This window comes from Caloenas nicobarica, chromosome 5, assembly GCF_036013445.1.
Source record: "Caloenas nicobarica isolate bCalNic1 chromosome 5, bCalNic1.hap1, whole genome shotgun sequence".
Taxonomy (NCBI): domain Eukaryota; kingdom Metazoa; phylum Chordata; class Aves; order Columbiformes; family Columbidae; genus Caloenas; species Caloenas nicobarica.
The window spans coordinates 58,834,569-58,854,386 of record NC_088249.1 but is presented as its reverse complement, the minus strand read 5'-3'; the positions used below and the strand labels follow the sequence as shown (position 1 = coordinate 58,854,386).

Sequence of the window (19,818 nt, the reverse complement as noted above, 5' to 3'; positions counted from 1 at the left end):
GAGTGTCAGGAGGATGGAGCCAGGCTCTTCTCAGTGACAACCAATGATAGGACAAGGAGCAATGGATACAAACTGGAACACAGGAGGTTCCACTTAAATATGAGAAGAAACTTCTTCTCAGTGAGGGTGACTGATACTGGAACAGGCTGCCCAGGGAGGTTGTGGAGCCTCCTTCTCTGGAGACATTCAAAACCCGCCTGGACGCCTTCCTGTGTAACCTCATCTGGGTGTTCCTGCTCCAGTGGGGGGATTGGACTAGATGATCTTTTGAGGTCCCTTCCAATCCCTAACATTCTGTGATTCTGTGAGAAAATACTATGGGGAGAGGCTGGCAACATGAAGAGATCACAGGCTGGTGTGCCCAAAGAAACTCCACCGCCCAAAGGTGAAATGCATTGAAAAGGCTCAGCTGCAGGTCTTCTCTGTCCCTGACACAGAGGGACAGGTGAGCAGAAGGCAGGTGGGACAGTCTGAGCTTTGGCTGAAATGAGAGCAAACAGCACTGCTTACGTGCCTGGCCCCAGGCCGTGATTCCCTCTGCACCTCCACAGACCAGTCCAACATCTTTTAAACGTATATCACTGCCTGTGCAGCAACTGCACTTTTGAGGGAAAAAGGAGCCAGGTGGGTGGACTGATTAAAAACCCATCAGTTGTACATCAGCAGTCTGCGTGTGGCTCTAACCTGCACAACTACCCAGCCTCAGCTCTGCTGTCTCGCTGTATCTTGTAAATCTGATGCTCTTTAATTTCCTGCTGATGGAAGGAAATCACTTGGTCTGCCAACGATTTTTCTTATATCTACCAAAACACTAGTAACTGAATATTTAATTCCTGTTGCTGTTATCCTCCACTGAACCAGACTGGGAATTATAAATACAACATTTTTATGCTACAACTGGAGTCTGTACCAACTCCTTTTATTAAGGTTTTCACACTTCCATGTGAAACATTAACCAGCCTTTCTGTGCTGGTATGCTACGATACAACTGCCTGGTTTCCCCAGTCTTTCAAGGACCTCCACCCATACAGACTCCTGCCTGGATCTGCTCAGGGATTGAATCAGCAACATGAAGTAAAAGGAGATCTTTGGCTCCTTTATGGTTACAGAAATGGGGAGGCAGGTGATGAGCAAGGGCAGTCCCCAGCCCTGACACATTAATGTTGCCCAGCACTTCCCAGATACTGCCACAGGAGTCCCAGTGTGAAACTGGGACTTGCTAGTTGAGCAAGGTGGTCACGTAACATTTTCATCAGCTTTCCTGCAACACTGAAGATGCCTCCTTTGGTTTTGGCCTGGCTGATTTGAGATCCCACGGTCCCAATTCCAGAAGTGCTGAGTGCTCTCGGATGGGAAAATTATGCCTGAATATAGGAAGCTCTCAATAATGCTAAGTATTCTGCAAAATCAGGCTCATAACAAATCAGAGTGGACCCTCAAAATCAGTGGCCCATTCATTCTTTTGCACCTGAACTTCTTGGTTTGTCAAATGTGAGTAATAATGCCCCTTCATCTAAAAAATGACTGCACTAATACATCTGTGAAATGCAAATGGGGGGAGTTATTAATTCCGTTTGGAGGAGAGGTTAGCGCACAGCAAGCAGGGCACGGGGCCACGTATTTCAACAACAGAAGAAAACAAACTACTGAATAGTTGCTTATCAAAGAAGGGCCATCCACGCTGAATGAAGCAGGAACAAATAAACATGTGAGCACGTAATTAACTGCTGCACTGTACAGCAGGCGCAGAAGGACATTTCCCAACTTCTGAGAGCTTGGTTTTGCAGCTCGGCTAAGCAGTTTTGGGGTGGGCGGAGGGGTGAGGGAAGCTGCAGCAGAACGAGATGGGCAAGCACAGGGCAGAGGCAGAGTTGGGCACGAAGCCCCTCGGGTGGATGCTGGGGGGTCAGCACAGAGGCAGCGCAGGGCGAACGCAGAGCCACGGCCCAGCGCCCTGCCGATGCCAGCCCACCCCTGTGTCCCCCGCTCCTCCTCCCCACGCTGTGCAAGGCTGTGGGAGGTTGAGGGCCCCCCACTGTGATGAACCCCCGGATTTTACGGCTCCCCCGGGCTCATCGCAGCGTCTGTATGCCCGGGCTCTGCTACAGCTGCCCCACAACCTCTAGCACTCACTCCTTCGCTCCTCCTCAATTCCACATTCCTCTCTCCGTCAGCCCCGGTGCTACCCCTATCCCGGACATTTTCAGCACTCGGGCTTTGTGTGAGCATGGGCTGGGGCACAAGGGCTGTTGGAGGGAGCTGCCGTGGCTGCTGGTGCTGGCAAGCCTCTACGGTTATGCAAAAGCAGCACTTCTAATTTTGCTGGGAAATTACCAGCAGCAGTGGTGGATTCTGAGAAAAGGGAGCGAGCGCACAGTCAGGCCCCAGCAGTCTTTCCACCCAACCTCAGTGCTCAGCGTGGGCTGACTTCGAGGAACAAATCATGCTCAGTCTCTCTACCCACTCCACTGCATTTTCACCCCAGGAAGAGCCCATGTCCTGACCCTTCAATGGGGCTGGGGAGCTGGCCCAGGCCTCCTGCCATGCGTCCGTGAGGTGCCTTGGGAACACCACCAGCCCGGAGCTCTGCTGTGATGCTGGCCCAGGTTGCCCAGAGAGGTGGTTGATGCCCCATGCCTGGAAACATTAAAAGGCCAGGTTGGACGGGGCTCTGAGCAACCTGATCTGGTTGAAGACGTCCCTGGTCATTGCAGGGGGCTTGGACTAGCTGACCTTTGAATGTCCCTTTCAACCCAAACCATTCTATGATTATATGACTGGAGTTTGGTGTCAATACTAAACCCCCTTTAAGTGGTTTCTTGGCACTTCTATCTACGGACAGCTGAATATGAACATTTTACAGAGCATGACATTTGCTTCCCATGGCCAGCATGTTGCTCTCCCGCTCTGCAAAATAAATGACCCTTGCATTTAGTTAAACGTTGCCTGATTTTAGATTAAAACGACCTCAAATCCTGACTCTGCCATGCCAAGCCATTCATCCAAATATGGGTTTGCTTCCTGGTCCTTTCACATCACAAAGATGACAAACCAAGGACTTCCTTATGACTGAAATGCTGAACTGCCTTTTATACTGCTTACAGGGAGTACAGAAAAGATAAACAATGCTTGTAACAATGGATATTGTTCAAAGATGGAGGGCTTCTTTTGAAAAGACCTCATTTATTTTTCATCACTTAGGTGGTTTGATTAACTTTGGTGAATTTTACTGCACTTGGCTAATGATGGCAGGCTGGTTTTATGGCCCTTGAGCAATCGCTTTCACTTTCTGGTTCTCAGGCACAATTCTCCCTGGACTCACAAAGCCCTTTTTACAACAACAATAAAACCTGAATTAAAACATAAAGAATATTTTATTTCTTCACCACTTTTTAAAATACGTTTTGAAATTTTGACCTAACACAATCCGGCAGTTTGGATAGGTGGATTAATTCTGAAAAAGCCCATCAGCCATGCTCTTTATAGCCCTATACAGGTACTTTAGATGTAAAGCTGCCTGAAGTGCTTGCAGTCAAAATGAATGTGGCAGCAAGAATGAGAAACCTTGAAGAGGAAGAGAAGAAAGCACTTTTTCCTTGGGTAGTGGCAGAGTTATTTTCCTGATTGGAAAGCAAGCTTGAAAAAGATATATATAAATAAAATAATTGGAATCATTATCATTTCATTGTTATAATCTTTGAATTTTATAGCTATTTGTGTAACAATCAATTGCTTCTAATCTGCTTGCACTCTCAGTTTGTATTTGTTAGGAAACATGGGATTACTTGATTTAACCATTTGTCTTGAACTTTCACAGAACCACCACAGTAAAAATGGAAAGCCCCCATTAAGGAAAACCTGTCCTCAAAACAACAGATGGGTACATAAACTTGTTAATCTGCTGAGAATGTAGTTATATATGGTAGGCAATAATTAAAGGTAACTAAAACACTGATGCTTGGACCTACGAAGGGCAGCTTCTATGTACCACTTAGGAATTGTACTTGAGCACAAAATGTCACAAAATACAGCTTGACATTTGTAAACTGCATTGATTTTCATGTAAAAGGAGGACTAATTTTACCCATCCTTAACTAGCTGAGTCAATATTCCAAAATTTTGCAACTGTGCCATCTTCTGTCACCCAGACTTACAGTGAGGGTTGCTTTTTGTTTCCTTTCTATAATTTTTTCTTTTGTAAATGGAACAATTCTGTGGCTAGGCAAGGGAAAAAAGTCAGCAGCCCTCCACAAGTGACAGGACTCTACAGAGCACATTTCCGACCCACCAGAATGCCCGCTCTAAATTAACATAACTGCCTGACATTGAGGGGCTTTTGCACTTTAAAACACCAATTGCTGTTGGAAGAATCCCAGAGATGTTTAAGGCCCCACTCCCACAATAAATTCCCTGCGGATGGACCTTTGTGCCCATGCACAAGCCCATTGAAGTCACTTGGAGTCACCATGGGCAGACAGACTTAAATTTCTAGTTGCTGTACAGGAATATAGAATGCAAGGGGCCTCCTGGGATCGTCAAGTCCTGACTCCAGGTGCCATGTCAAATAAGCCCTTTTTCAATAAACTTCCAGTTTGCATTATAAAGTGGAATTCATCTATTTGCCCCCACTACTATGAGACTTTCTGGTCTGGTTTTGGTTTAGGGGAGAGAGAGAGGAAGGGTCATCTCTTTTTCAAATGTTGGAAACACATTTGAACAAAATAATACTTTATGCCATTTTCTGTTAAAAAGTCAGAAGTGTAATGAACACATAACTATATTTTTTTGGAACATACATGAGAGCTCTTACACGGCTCTCACATAGTAGTGTATACATGTATTTGTTTCAGAGGTCAGCAAAGGCACATATAGGAGATGCTGCAACCACAGCACATGCCTACACAACTTCACATGCACATCAAACAAAACATGCATCTTGCCTGCCTTGCTGATTTTGTTATTTAAAAACTAATAAACCCCCATACTTTCTATGATGTGCAAACTGCATCTGCAATAAAATGTCACACCATCACAAAGATGTACAAAATCGCAGGCAGAATTCCTATTTTCTTCAACAGCACTGAATCAGGCTGGGGGTTGGCTCTCACCTCCAAGGAGGACTTTGGGTGCTTGCTGGAAAAGTCCGTGTGCTGGGGACAGGGAAGGCTGGCTGGGGACAGGGTCCCTCAGCGCTGTCCCTACAGACAGGCGAACACCAGCACCTCTGCCCAGCGCCTCTCCAGCAAATGCCCTTCTGCATTTGCCCCGGGAACACCTCACACTGCCGTGTGGATTTTTTAATGCCCTTGTTTAAGACCCAAATAATCAAATGTATTTAATTTGATCTAAACAATGCTTCCCCTTCTCCTGAGTCCCCTTTCCCAGGCAGGTCCCCGTGGCACCGGCCGGTCCAGGCTGTCCCTGCGCAGCGCTGCCCCACGGCGCTTGCAGCGTGGGTGTAAAGAATGATCTAAATTGGGACTAATGCACGACTGGGAAAACTGACTTTTCTTTGTGTCTCATTTTTGCAATGTTACATCACGTGAGTCACTGTTTTTTTAAAAACAAGTCTGGGTAGTCTGATGCTCTGCATTTGAATGGTGGGTTTCTTAGCTGTACCCTTGCAAGCTAGGACAAGCTCCAGTGGGCCTCACTGCACCTGCAGGAATTTCAAATAATATTAGTTTACTCCAAAAAAGGCTTTACAGTATTTACAGGGCCATCCTGGGTAACTGCGTTTCTATTCAGACCTCCACTCGTTCTCTGCAATGGAAGCAGACGTGTTGCATTCCCCAGAGCCTGCACCTGCCCGAAAAACGAGAGCCCCAACACGTCCTCAAGGATCGGCCCACACACCACGTGTGACCACAGCCGGCTCTGAGCAGCACCCACCGCTCCTTCCAGTGATAAAGCAGCATCTTCTCCTCATTTTCAGTCTGCCAGTCGTGTTGCAAATATATTAATGTCACTCAGCTGGTTTCATGTCACATACACCAGCGGTGTGACGGGCAACCGCTTGTTATCTGCTAACAGCATACATTTGAGGGAGATTTTTCTTGCAGGGAAAGACATAAAGTTGCTTAGCTGCTGAACTCTTGTTCACTCTCTTTTACATACGGCCATGCAGATACATGGAGGCTCTACACCATATAAAGCCATGGGTTTTGCTAATAGTTTTGTGTTATAAAAAACTATGGAAAAAGGATTATTAGGTGGTATACTGGCAAAACAGTAAATCAAAATACACTGAAATGCCATTTCATTCACATACAGCACAGAACGTCCTGGTGTGTGGCAACCTGGATACGGCAGAGCCCATAAATCAGCAGGACACGCTACATGGGGTCAGCGAGGCAAGGATTCCAAAAGTTGCGCACCGATAAGGCTGCCTGGATGTTGTGTTTCTGCATGGGAAATAAAATCACTGTCCAGATTGGGGATGGAGAAGGTGTTCCAGCTGTGGATTAGTCCAGAGGACACTCAGATGAGGCTCTAGGTCACTAGAGCCAGGATTGCCAGGAGAACATGGGAATCACAGCCACGGGAAGGCAGGGGGATCCCAGAGAAACCAAGCAGCATCTAACAGGTAAAGTGCTGAGGGGACCGTACCTGCTGCCAAACATCCCCTCCCTCAAAGCTTATTCGACCTGGCAAAACGTGACATTTAGCAAACCAATAGACTGCCGCATATTTAGTACATAAATAGCTGAGATACGGTCCATTTTCAATGGGATGTTTCTCTGTCAGGAACATTCCTCTGTTGTAAGGTTTCTGGGCTATGTCTCCAATCTCCATTACGCAGGGTAAACACTCTCTGGATAACACTCCTGGCCAGAGCCCATAAATGCTATGGTTTCCAGTGCTGAATTATAAAGAGCAAGCGATAGCTTCTCTCTGCTCCAAGCTACTGTATTTTACCAGGAATCTGAACAAGAACGGCCCATCTATATGACCCATTCATTACAGTGTTTGCATTTCAAAAATTATCTCAGTAAAAATTCTCAGGTTCAAGCTGAAAGAAGCTCTTTTGATTTATTTGCAATGCACTAGAAATAGTGCTAGGCTACTAACAAATGTTCTTGGTAAATATATGAAGATTAATATAAAGGTTCAAGGCTTACTGGAGTAAATGAAACATTACAGCCAACTTCATAAACTACCCAGCAGGTGTAGTATGCGGATTAAAAATCAAAACAAACCCAAGAACTTCCTAGAAAAAATAAATTTTAAAAAAATTAAAATGCTGGATTTGACTGTAAGACACGATTAAAGATCAAGGAATGAATGTTTGCACATTTAGATCCCTAACCCTGGAAAGCATCCTCAGAGGGTAGGAAGCAAAGGAGAAAAGCTGAACATCAGTGGGCATGAGGGCAACACTTACTGATTCAGGATCCCTCTGCTGTTCGAGGAAAGCCGAAAACTCCACCAGCCTGAGCTTGGTCGTACCAATTGATCGGCCCTGCCACGCAGGGACTGAGGGAGCTGGAGCTGACGTAGGCTCAAATCCTAAAATAAAGGAACCATTTTCATGAATAAGTCGACAATTCATCAGTTTATATTTTCTGAATTAAATATAATTGGGAATTATGCACGTAGCCCTTGGATGTTTATATTAATTTTAGCAAATAATGAATTCAGAATGAGTTAAAATTGGAAAAACACAGAACAATATGTAGGAAAAAAAGGTCCCAACCCAGCAAGCTAATAATGGTGCAAATAAAAGATCTACTTCTTTGTTTCCTTGGGGCTGTAACTCACCGTAGAATTTTTGTTTAAATTATATACTAGATTACAGAGATTTATAGAGACTTCATGCAGACTTGCAGCTGACCGTTTTTTGGAAACTGGCAGCAAGACTCACAGGAGATATTACTGCTTTGGGAGTCAAGAGAACTGGCCTCCATTTCTGGTTCCTAATGTGCCACATGTTACAAGTAAATCACCTCTCTTTTTGCCTATTTCTTCTGCCACTCTCCTCTTTAGAGTATACGGTTTCCAAGGCAGGGACTGTCTTCTACTCTGTATTTGCACATTGGGTCTTTAACTCCTTTTGGAGCTTTTAGGCAGCATTATATTACAGATAATAATAAATAATTACTGTAGAGAGCTGGATCATACTCTAAAAAGAAAAAGAAGGTCTTAAATTGATAATAAAGAAGGAATGACATGATCTAGAGTGAGAAGGGATGTTAACCACCATCTCTAATTCACCTCAAGAGAAAGAATAAATGCTATCTTTTGCTCCTCATCGTGGAAAATTAGATGAGAAGGAAACGAAACAGTAAAGGAAGAAGGGAAAAGCAGCAGCTCAAAGGCAAAACTGATCTTGGGAGAGACACAGGTACAAGGAAGGCAGAGGTTAGAAAACTAAGATAATCTTGAGCAAGGTTGAGAACCAGGGAAAGGTCACAAGGAGTGAGTGTCCACATCCCAGAATGGCAGTATGGTACCTGATGCCAGCCCTCAAATTTAGGCAATGAAGGTGTGAGGCTTGTACGAAATATAGAATTACAAACACGACTGGTTAGACAAGAACAGAAGTTCTAATGAAGCAAAAACTCATCCATGAGTTTTGACTGATTTAGAAATACTAACAATCATATTCTGAGAGAAAACATGGAAGAATAAAAGAATGTCTGCATTAGAAAACAATGTTATAAATTAGGAATATCAAGGAAAAGGAGATAATCAGGGATGTGGAAAGATAGCCCTAGGTTTAAGCATTAGATAGCAGCAAGTTAGAAAATCATAAAAAACTGGTTAAGAGTCAGAAAACTGCAGTTCAAACAGTCAGAAGCATGGTGTCATTAGGAAAGGGAGATGTAAAATTAGTTATCATCTGCAAAGAAATAATGATATTTCCTGAAATTAGCCATGAAACCAACTTGGGAAAAGGAGCAGGGAAGAAGCCATGGGAAGGGCTGGATCAAGTTGAGCAATGGAAGTCAGAATAAACATTAAGTACTTATCAAAGTGGTACCAGGCACAGCAGGGCCTTCAGGAGGGGAGGAGTTATCAACAACCAGATACACAGAGATGTTTTATACCTAAGGCTAAACATATATTATTTTGGAAAAATTCATAAATTAAGGCTTATTGTACTTACAAATGGAAATGAGATTTAGCTATGCATCCTATTACTAGTTTTTTACAAAAGCGTTTTCCTACAATATGGAATGCTGATGGGAAATCATGTGTCACAACTCCTTGCATATGTATTAGTGCTTCCTACCTAAACTGTAAACACTAACAAACAAAAAAATCCCCAAACCCAAAGATTTTCCCTCATCAGGGGATAGATAATAGGACATCAGGACTAGTGTTTTGTTTGGCTGCTGGGAATGTTAGATATGGAGTAGTTGCTCTGTCCACCTCAGGAATCAATACATCACATTCAGTACACAATTCAAGTCTTTTTAAAGGAGAGTATAGATGGAAGAATTACCTGAAATGGGAGCTGTGACTGATGGCTGTATAGGATAGGCCTGCTGAACGAATGGCTTTACGCTGGAATAAAGAGTTACACAAAAATCACACACTATGCCATCCACAGTAAATTCCATTAGAGTCATATAGTATAAGAAAATACATGGTTTATGACCTTTACCCACAAATAAATCTCTTCCTTGCATAGCATATTTAACAGACAGACTGCAAGGAGGTAATAGAGAGAAAGCGGGGGATGAGAATTACAGCCAGCATCTTAAAGCAAGGAGCTCATCTGTTCTCAGCCACACCACAGGACTGTAAAGGCATCACTGTAAAGGCTTTTCCTTTCCCTACAACTATCTTTTCCTCCTTTTTTAGAAAAAATAGCAAGTTCTTGCCTCACTGATATCCTCTGGCAGCAAAGTGCACAAGCCAGCCCCACACAGCACATAGAAGAGCATATTTTAGTTTTCAGACTTACTCTTGTGAAGATCCAGGCTGCCCCGTTTGAATCATGCCTGGCCAAAACTGAAAGAGAAAAAAACACACAAACAAACACACAATTGTTTTCTTTGTTGAAAGATTTTGGATATTTCTGAACAGGCATGATTCCTTTTGCAAACACAAGTGAAAGCATTAATCCATTCATTCAACCTTAGTTTTCTACTGAATATTGTTAGAGAATACAGGGATTTTTTTGGGACTCGGCTAACAACTTACCCCAGGTGCCCCAGGAAATGTAGGACGGGGAATTCCTGGCAGGCCCAGCTTGTTGTGAATAGCAGTAGCTGAGACTATCTGAGCTGATGACATTGCTGCCATGTGCTGGAGTGCTTTGTCCTTTGCTGTCTGATCCTTTAATATGACAATTACACGAAGTCTTAAAACATTTGGCACAACAGATGATGTCAAATAACTGCAGCTACAAGCACATAACTATAAATTTTAAAAGCCACACAGAAAATGCAAAAATAGCAAACCATGCAGGAAAACAAAATACAGCACGGAGGCTAACACACTCAAACTACCTCCAGGCAAAACCTCCTCTCAGACATGCATGGTACACCTGAATTCTCACAGTCTGCTCTGCCAACACGCAGGAAGTGCTGGGAGAGCAAACTACTGCCCACTTGTCTATCTGGGCAAATTCTGCTGATTTTAAACCAGGCTGGACTAAACATGTCTGCTGCTAAGGCTCTGCCTGCAGGACAGGGAGCGCTGAGATTTGAGCTCTATCATTTAGATCTAAGAGAAGTTTGCCTTTTGTATTACACTGTAAAATGAGAACACAGAGCTGCAATGGACTTGCAAACAATGACAGATTTTTCTTCATGCTTACAGGTTTAGAAACATTTTGGATTCTGTTTTACGATAAGTATTTTAGAAGTTAGGCCACAAAAATGCAAATAACATTTTAAACTTCCAATTGTGGTATTTTACTGATTTACAGTGTTCCCAAAGAAAACAATCAGCTGTAAAATTTCTGCTGTTTTCAAGCACACAGGAACAAGTTTAGGAAAAGATGGGTTGTTATCGATTACTTGTATTAGAGCAGCGCTTTGAGTCCTAGTCACTGTCAATCACACATGACCACAGAATAGAAAAGGAAAGCCTCTTAATGCAACAGAGTAAACTAGGTGGATTTCTCAGGTCAGGTAAAATAAGTAAATAACAGACTGTTACTATCTGGTAAAGTGGGGTTCTTCATCCAGAAGTACTGTATTAATAAGTGCTAATACTTAGGTACGTGACTTAGAATGAAGGAACACAAGCAGTATTAGGCAAGGATATTTTTTTTCTAGTTTTATTTTACAAGCAAAGTAGCAAGCATGCTGGCAAGATATGCATGCTCTTTTATATATACATATATATATATTTGACTTTGCACATATGCTCCCTCTAAAGCTTGTATGTAGTAGTACTATAGGTGAGCAGTTTCTTCCTTTGAATAGCTCCTTTAGAAACAGCACAGGCTGAAAGTACAGGAAAAGCTAGCCAAAAATTCTGCCAAGCACAGCTAAGGTACATAATACTTGCTTTAGTTAAAATACTTACCATGCTTGTTACCTGGATACAACAACAAACAGTTTATTAAAATGCTTGTGTAGAATAGCAGATTCTCAGCAAAATATGAACAAAATCGTAAAAGACAAAGGAAGAGCAGTTTGCTCAACATTAATATCAGCTTTAAACAAATGCATTATTTTCACCTGGGGACTGATTCATTAAAAGAAAAAAAAAAAAGGACAAAAAACTAACAACAAAACACCAAGGGGGAAATAATCCCCACCTCCCTGTGTGAAAGCTGCAGATACTGAATGAAGGGAGTTGTTGCTGGGCTTGTTTCCCTGAGCTGTGTGAGGAGCCCTGGCAGGTGCCTCTGTGGGACGCAGCCTGGGAGAGCGGCAGGTGGAGCAGGGGAGTAGCTGCTCCAGCAGTGTGCCTGCTCTGCACCTCATCCCTGCTCTGCACCTCGTTCCTGCTCTGCCCCTCATCCCTGCTCTGCCCCTCATCCCTGCTCTGCACCTCGTTCCTGCTCTGACCCTCGTCCCTGCTTTGCACCTCATCCCCGCTCTGCACATCTCGGGATGGAGCCTGGAGTGCGGCCGCTGTGGTGCTGCCCGCAGCAGCATTGACACCTGCGACTCACCCGCGCAGTTCCCGCACAGTGGCACTGGACGCTGCTTTCTGACCTGTCCAAGCCTCAGGACCACCTCACCGCAGCTGAGAGAGCATCTACAGAGCAGCTTCTGTCCTGCTGCAGTGCGGGGGGCAGGAGGCAGGAGGACATGGTATTCATCAGTGTGTGAACGAAACTTGGTTGTTTCTCAAACTTGTATCTTTCCCATATGAGCACAATCACTTCACTGGGTGAGAGCTGGAAGTCGGCTCTGGCTCTGCCCGCTGCCAGTGCTCACCTCTGCCTGCCCCGGGGAGGAGGCTGCGCGCAGGTTTGTGCACGGCAAGTTTCACTGGCTGCCTTTGGATGTCTGCAGAACACTGGGCTACGAAATGTTTTTGTGGGTGTTAAGAGGTGGCATTATCTTGAGATCCACACAGCTCCCCAGAAAGCCAACCCCACTACCCTCCTGCACAGTAAGAAGGACCTTCCATCATGAAAGCATGAAAATGAAGAGATGTCCTTAAGCAATAACGGGATGCTAGCTCCACTAGACTTTTCTGTTCCTTTCTCCTCCTTTTTTTATCAGGTGAGCTGGCTTGGAAATGCCAGACTGTGCAAGTCTCACTCACAGCCTACTGAATCATAACAAAAACTAACATACAGTGGATTGATATCCTGCATGTGCAATGCACGATTGAAGAGACGTGCGCCTCCAGGTACTAGTAACCTCCAAAACTATGTGGGTGCTGCTTCTGTGACTGCCTTGTTCTCCAGGACTGCTGGGGCATTACAGCCTCCTCTCCCGCTCTGCCTCGGGGCTGCAACCAGTCCCACCAGTGCCACCACGTGAAGGTGCAGCCAGTGTCTGTGCCAGGTTCCCAAACTCATACTGCTCTGTTGCTATAATGGCCTTACTGTTAGGGGGATCCAAACTAAAGGAGAATCTAAAAGTAAAAGCTTTGTTAGGGATAGGAAAGTCCATACCTGGGAGTTGCATGAGCCCTGGGTAAATTATGTACCTGTGCAACAGTTCATCCTGCCTGGCTTTAGCCACCTCAGGTCTCCAGTCTTAGGAGCTGGCTAACCCCTGCTATTGTTCCTGCATAAGCACCTACAGGAGACAATGCCTTTCTCCCTTATCAGGCATTGAAACCAGCTCAAGAGCATTACTTTCCGTCATGTAACCGCTGTCCAAGGATTAAAATAGGAGCCTGGACACCGAACTTCTATATGGTAACAGTTACAGCAAGTAAATCCCGCTATAACAGATGAAGAAAAATTTTCAAATATTTACATTTCCTTCAAGATGTTCTGTTCACATAAGGAGGGACACTTGGACTGTCCTTTGGAGCTCTTAGCCACTATCAGAAGTCAGTCTGATGATCCTGAACTTTAGGAACAACTACAGGGATTTTTGGAGGGAGAAAACATCTTTTGTTTCATGACATGAGAAGGGATGTGCCTCCTTTCTTGCCAGTTGCTGCTTTTCACCCTAGAATGTTCTGCATTTTGTGGTGGCCATTCATCTCATCCTCTGACCAATTACATTTTCAGGAGGATGGAGAGACAGCAAAAATATATAGGATGACAGCTCAGAAATACAGCCCTTGCAATAGGGCTAGTCTTGAGGAGTTTCAAGGATTCCTACAAAGTTTTCCAATGGTGACAAATCTGCCATCGCCACTGGACATGAACAGGCTCAGGGCAACACACATCGACGGGAAATTTCACCTTTTGTAGGCTTAGGAACCTCTGCATAGTTGGAAGATCAGTTTTTTCTCAAAGTAATTGTAACTTCACATTCAAACATGAAAGAAATTGTATTCAAAACCAAATAAAAATATATAAGAGGTCCTGACTTCTGTTGGCAAAAAGGCACCTTCCACTCCAGGAACGTTTTGGAGAGCTGCAAGGTGGTGGCCTATGCTTGTATAATCAGGCAGACTTCATAGTCTTCAAAAACAAATGGGAAAACCACATTTTAAAGCTGTTTATTTAAACTGAAACATTAGCTTGCCTGCCACTTAAAAAAACCCCAAGAATACATTGGGGTTTTTTACACTGTAATAGAGAACACTTGTAACCAGGAGGGAATGAGCCTTTCTACCTATCACTGCAACGTGGCGGCTTCTGGGATGAAACTTGGTAACTGCTTAATAACACACAATGGTATTACATCACAGTTTAGGCTGCAAGAGAAGTAATATATCCAATTAAAACGGCAGGGGTAATTTAAACAGGCAGATTACAGTAATTACCCAGGTTGGAATTCGGCCAGGACAAATGGGTTAACACCCCTACTCTGAAAAACAGGAACGTTGTGGGATTTTTAATGACCACAAATAGTTAAGACTTCGATTTCCTATCTTGTCCAAGACAGAAAGGGTTTTGTTTTGCTCTCGCTTGTGCTGCTGTGTAAAGCTGGAATAAATCCTTTCAGGTCAATGAGGTTTATGCTGATGTACATAAAATAAAAGTTTGGCCCAGCGTGCTGCAGAGTCCCCTGCCAAGGTTCGGCAGAAGTTGGGGGACAGTATCTCCTACTGAATCACCAAATCCTGACAGTGCTTAAGGTATTCCTTGGATAGGTCCCATCTGGCCCTGACCTGGCTTGACCCTATTTAATTTATGACCTCTGATGGAATTGCTGCTGCCCAGGAACGACACTGTCATGAGTAACAGACTGCACTCTGAGACTGCCGCCTGCCTTAGAAAAGCCTTCTGTGCTGTGGTACGTAATTAGTAATGAATGTTACTGAGGTGGATTTAGAGTACAAGCAGTGGAAATCTGGTCTAGTTCCAGTAAACCCCTAAAATGTCATCACTGTAATGGAGATCAGGGTCTGCCTCATGTTTTAGCTGACTGCTTCTGGCTGCAGTTGCAAACACTTTAGTTTTGGAAGGTGTAAGAGCTAAGAATCTAATGCAAGGAGACTATATAACTTTTAATGAATCAGGCCCCTGAGGTTTACTTTTCACCCATTAGTTTTGGAATGCAAAATACATAGTTAAATTAGATAACAATAATTCCCCAGTATCATCCAATTATAAATCTTAATATCTATAAAGGCCCCACATGAAACAAGAGTTCTACATGACAAGCACAAAAGGATTTGTGCTTGACTTTCTTTTAATCCAACATAAACAGAAGAATAATTCAATCAATCAGTTCAAATGAGTTCTACAGCAAAAAAATAAAAATTGTTATCCTAAGATGATAAATGGGGCTTTGAATACCATGTTATCTATGACTTTGGGGAAAAAAAAAATCTAAGACAGTACGAGGAAAAGTAAGTACAACAGAACACAGTATTAATTCAAGAAGCCCTAAAACCTGTACCTATATTTAAAATACAAAAGTTTTCTTGTAAGGGAAAAAAAAATGACATAAGACAAGAAATAACAATTTGCTCACAAAATGGATATTACAGTAACACTAACATAAAATAGACTCCTAATAAGCAATTTTGCAGATGTTATTTCGGCTCAGATCTCGTATTGATTCAAATAACCTTTGCAATAATTAGCTGTAGCTCAAAAAAGATAAACAAATCATGAAAATATACAATTGTTCTGGACAAAAGATAGAGAGCACTTCAGTGTTTCTAGCCCTGATCTCCAATTTGCTTATTATTAGAGAAGACAGGAGTAAATACAAAAGCTGGCTATTTCAGCCAGGCAATAGCTAATGCCAAGAAGAGAATGCGCATTCAAAGCTGTCCCAACTTGCTGCCTAATGAGTAGCAATTAATACATCTTATTGTATTTCAAAATGCTGAAGACTCCATTCACATCAAAGGGAATTTTTCAAGGCTTTTATCATTGTTCATTTTAAAAGTATAGAGCTATCTTTAGCATTTTATAATTGACAACAATATTTCTTTTTATCCCTCAATGTAGAATGTAGAATAATGGATTTTAAAACATGTAATACATGTGAACTGTAGGCATTTTAATGTTTTTTTTGTCTTTGTCTAATTAATCTTGCACTGTGAAAAAATATCTGAAATGAAAGTCTAAGATAGATGTATATCCTGCTGTGAAGACCTTTACTCTCTATTTATTCACAACTTCCAATCCATCTTTTCTCCTGAATGGACAGAGGTGACTTTGGCTCCCTGTCAGTGCAAAGGTGGGAAATGCTGCAACCTAACACTATGGACTGGTGTATTTGACAGGGAAATACAACACTAGAGTGTAAAAATTCTGCTTTTTCTCCTCCAGTCTCTGCACGAGAGGAAATGTCACGAAGAGGAGCCACCTTTCAGATCTGTCTCCAGGAACAGCTTTATCTCAGCCTCCCTTTCCGTTTTCATGAAACGGAGTTTCTCTAACTTCAGGAAGATTGTAGTAATCTCAGAAAATTAAGATTAAAATCTGAAAAATAGGAGTATTTTCCTGCTGTAAAAAGAATTAAAATGTACAACATCCCTGGAAGGGCACATTCTTTGCTGGTGTTCCATCTTGAAATGCAGTGATAGCATTTACAGGCAAAACTTCTCTTTCCTGCAGGCTAAGGATCCATCCATCCAGAGCGACTGTAGGCATTTATCATCAAAGAAAAGGGACTTTGCTGGGTCACGCAGACTTTATGGCACACTGGTGAGATTTCAGTCTATTAGGTAAGCTTCAGTATACTCTATCCAATGCCATAGGTGCAGATAACTCTGAAAGCCTTCCATTCATTTGGATTTTGCAGGAGATTAACACGGGAAGATTTGCGCAAGTCCTCTCCTCACCACGAGCAGGATTCAGACCAAGGCAAGACAAAAGATCTCTTGGTATAAAATAAATTCAGCAGGTACTTGGGGAACAAGAGTTGTACTTGGGGAACAAGAGTTATTTGTTATATTATTTGTCAAAATAAGAGAACAGGAACTGAGGTCAACGGGATAGATGGGCCACATCCCGAAAGATCAATAAGAATCAGAGAATGGTTGGGGTTGGAAGGGACCTCTGGAGATCATCTAGTCCAACCCGCCTGCCAAAGCAGGTTCACCAGAGCAGATGCTTTAGGCCTCTCGTCATCTTCATAGCCCACCGCTGGACTCCCTCCAGTAGTTCCTTGTCCTTCTTAACCTGGGGAGCCCAGAACTGGACGCAGTACTCCAGATGCAGCCTCACCAGGGCAGAGTCGAGGGGAAGATGCACAGAGGGGCTTGTGGTGGCAAGAGGAAGAAACACAAGAGATAGAGATGGCCTCAGCTTGGAGCTGACTGAACATGTACCTACGGACTGGCATGACAGATCTCTGTATTAATCCACAGAGAGCTTGCCTCTCATGCTGTAGGTAGGAAACCTGACATCAGATGCATGTGGGTTTTTTTAAGGTAGTAACTGCTTCCCTGGATGCCACCGATCACAGGTTTTGCAGAGTAATTGCAAGCGCCAGCTCATTGTTAAAAGGGTGAGATTGGCCCAGGTCAGAAGCAGTGCTTCCCTGGGCTATCTTCTTCTTGGTCACTGCTTCACCAGTAAAGGTGGGCAGCACCCACTCCAGGAGAAGGAGAGCCCATCATCTTCCTGGGGAGGTTGATGGGGCAGTCCAGACTGCTGCCCAAATGGCCACCACTGAAACAACAGGCACTCATCGATGTCAAAGTGTATTCACTTTGTCTTACTTTCACATCAGTGATATCCTTCTCAGGCAGTTTTCAAAGGATGCTGGACCATACAGATGGTTCAATAGAGGAATAAGAAAACAGTCAGTAACACTAACAAGATGTCTGGAGCAGAAAGGTTCCTTCTCAAGTCCAAAACCAGCAGCTTCTCCCACTCCTAGGGAGTAACGGCAGCTCCCCAGCAGAAACAGCGAAGGCTCTTTCTCATAAAGGCAGCTCCCTCACGGCACCTTCTTGCATCAAAGTTTCGTCATTTCCATGTGGGGAGCGCATACTCTGTCCTCACCATGTCGTCACAGAGAGTCAAAGCAAATGTCTCTGCAGAGCATCGGGGCGTGGAGGTGGGAGACTCTTCCCGAAGCAATTGATTCCTTTCACCAAAACAGCGGCTCCCCCGCTTTCTAACTCAGCCCTGGGGAAGCAGCAACCCACTGACAAGTGGGAAGGGGCAGCAAGGTCTGAAGCCCTTATGAAATATTTTGCTGCCCTAACGGATCTTGCCTTCTTCAGGTGGCTCCTTAACATGAAAAATCCCTCTGGATCTCTGTTTACTGCAAATGGCATCTAGGCTAGACATCTCAGATATTATTAGGGTTTATCTAGCTTCTTTCGTCCGTGGAAAGTGTTGATAAAAATCAGATAGCAGGTGCAGTACTTTAAAATATTTTTTTCTTTATAAGTGTTTTCATTTTTTAAGCTATTTGGGACATTCAGAAAAGGAAAAATTTTAGAAGAGTAAATCCAATGTTTTTGTTAGGCTTCTAGGCCTATATTTTGTATCTAAGTGGGCTTCCTGATTTTTGTAGCCCTGAGCGCTCACCAGTCCTGTAAAACTCCATGAGAGCTGCTGGTGCTCAGCACCTCTGAGAGTAAGGCCACCTATTTATCTACTTAATTTTAGGCATCAAGGATCGACAATTTAAGCTTAAAATGCTACATATCTCTGCATTATTGCACCCTGGGTTAAAAAGCAGTATGTTTAAGTTGTCTTAGTTGTTCTTCACGAACCCCAACTGCTCAGCCAGTGCAGCTAAAAAGCCAGCCACCAACAGCCAGACAAGCTTGCCAGCATGCTGCCCACTGCGGACCAAAAACCCAGTGCTCTGTCAAGGGGGCCTGTTACAAAGCCAGGCTGTTATTTATATGCTGCAGATCCAGAATTGTGGTAAGCATCCGCAGCGCTCACCGCTTAGTATTGTGAAATTACTTTCGGAAACGTTTTGCTTTTCAGCTGGAACAAAAACGTGATTTGTTCTCATATGGGGGGAAAAAAAAATTTAAAAATGAAAAAAAAAAAAGGAGGGAAGTAAAAGATTTACAAGTTCCTTTGCTTTTTATTAAAAAGAAAAAAAAAATCAACAGCAAAAACTGGAAAACCCCCTCTTCCAGTTTTAAGTAATGTGAAAACAAACCAAAAGGGTCCCAAGATATCTGCTGGAAAACTTGAAAAAACAAGCCATCCAAGAAACCCCTATTAAACATTTCCAAGAGTTTCTTTTTAGCCTTAGAATATATTTTATGGAAGCCAGGGAAAACGGGGACATGTACAATTTGTCACGTCAGATTAAGAAAACATACTTAATATTCCCTGAACAGGACTCTGACTGAGGCTCTCCAAAGATTAAATGTCAATATTTTACTTTAAAAAATAAAATTTCAGGGAATTTTGTAAATAGTACGTAACTTGAGGTGATACTAGATTGTACTCTAGAAACACCTTATGGTTAGAGCAATCTTGATAAGCTGTGCTCGCTGGCACTTGGAATAAACAATCTATTTTAAGTATTCTTGATAGCATTTCAAAAGCACAGACGAAAAACAATTGGGAATGGAAAACAATTACCCCAATTACCCTTCTTGAAAAAGAAAAATAAAAAAGAAAACGTGTCTACACAACTGCATAAAAACCCAGTGTATTTAAATACACTCCTAGCAATTAACTGTTAGGAAAAAAAAATAGACTAACAGGTTAAAAATCAGGTTTAGGTGCTGAGCTGTTACAAAGAGTAGTTCACTTGGCGTTTGGACAGTGTTAAAACAACGTTTTTAATGTGGATGCTAGTGCAGAAACCGGAGATTAAACACAAAGAGACGCAGACAGCTACCACATGCAGGAAAAGGAGGTTACAGGCACGGCAGCAC

General features: G+C 43.1%; 1 protein-coding gene across 6 annotated transcripts in view; it reads right to left on the bottom strand.

The window, feature by feature from the left end:
- Positions 1-19,818, bottom strand: part of TEAD1 (TEA domain transcription factor 1) — a 163,292-nt gene that overhangs the window by 23,875 nt on the left and 119,599 nt on the right. For 3 of the 6 annotated variants that reach the window (XM_065635383.1, XM_065635386.1, XM_065635385.1), the window contains 5 exons: positions 11,488-11,499; positions 10,153-10,287; positions 9,914-9,960; positions 9,449-9,510; positions 7,385-7,509 (listed from right to left, as the gene is read on the bottom strand). In XM_065635383.1, coding sequence (XP_065491455.1) covers positions 7,385-7,509; positions 9,449-9,510; positions 9,914-9,960; positions 10,153-10,287; positions 11,488-11,499 — 381 coding nt within the window. The remainder of the gene's footprint in view (positions 1-7,384; positions 7,510-9,448; positions 9,511-9,913; positions 9,961-10,152; positions 10,288-11,487; positions 11,500-19,818) is intronic. The other 3 variants (XM_065635384.1, XM_065635388.1, XM_065635387.1) reach the window with 1 other exon arrangement.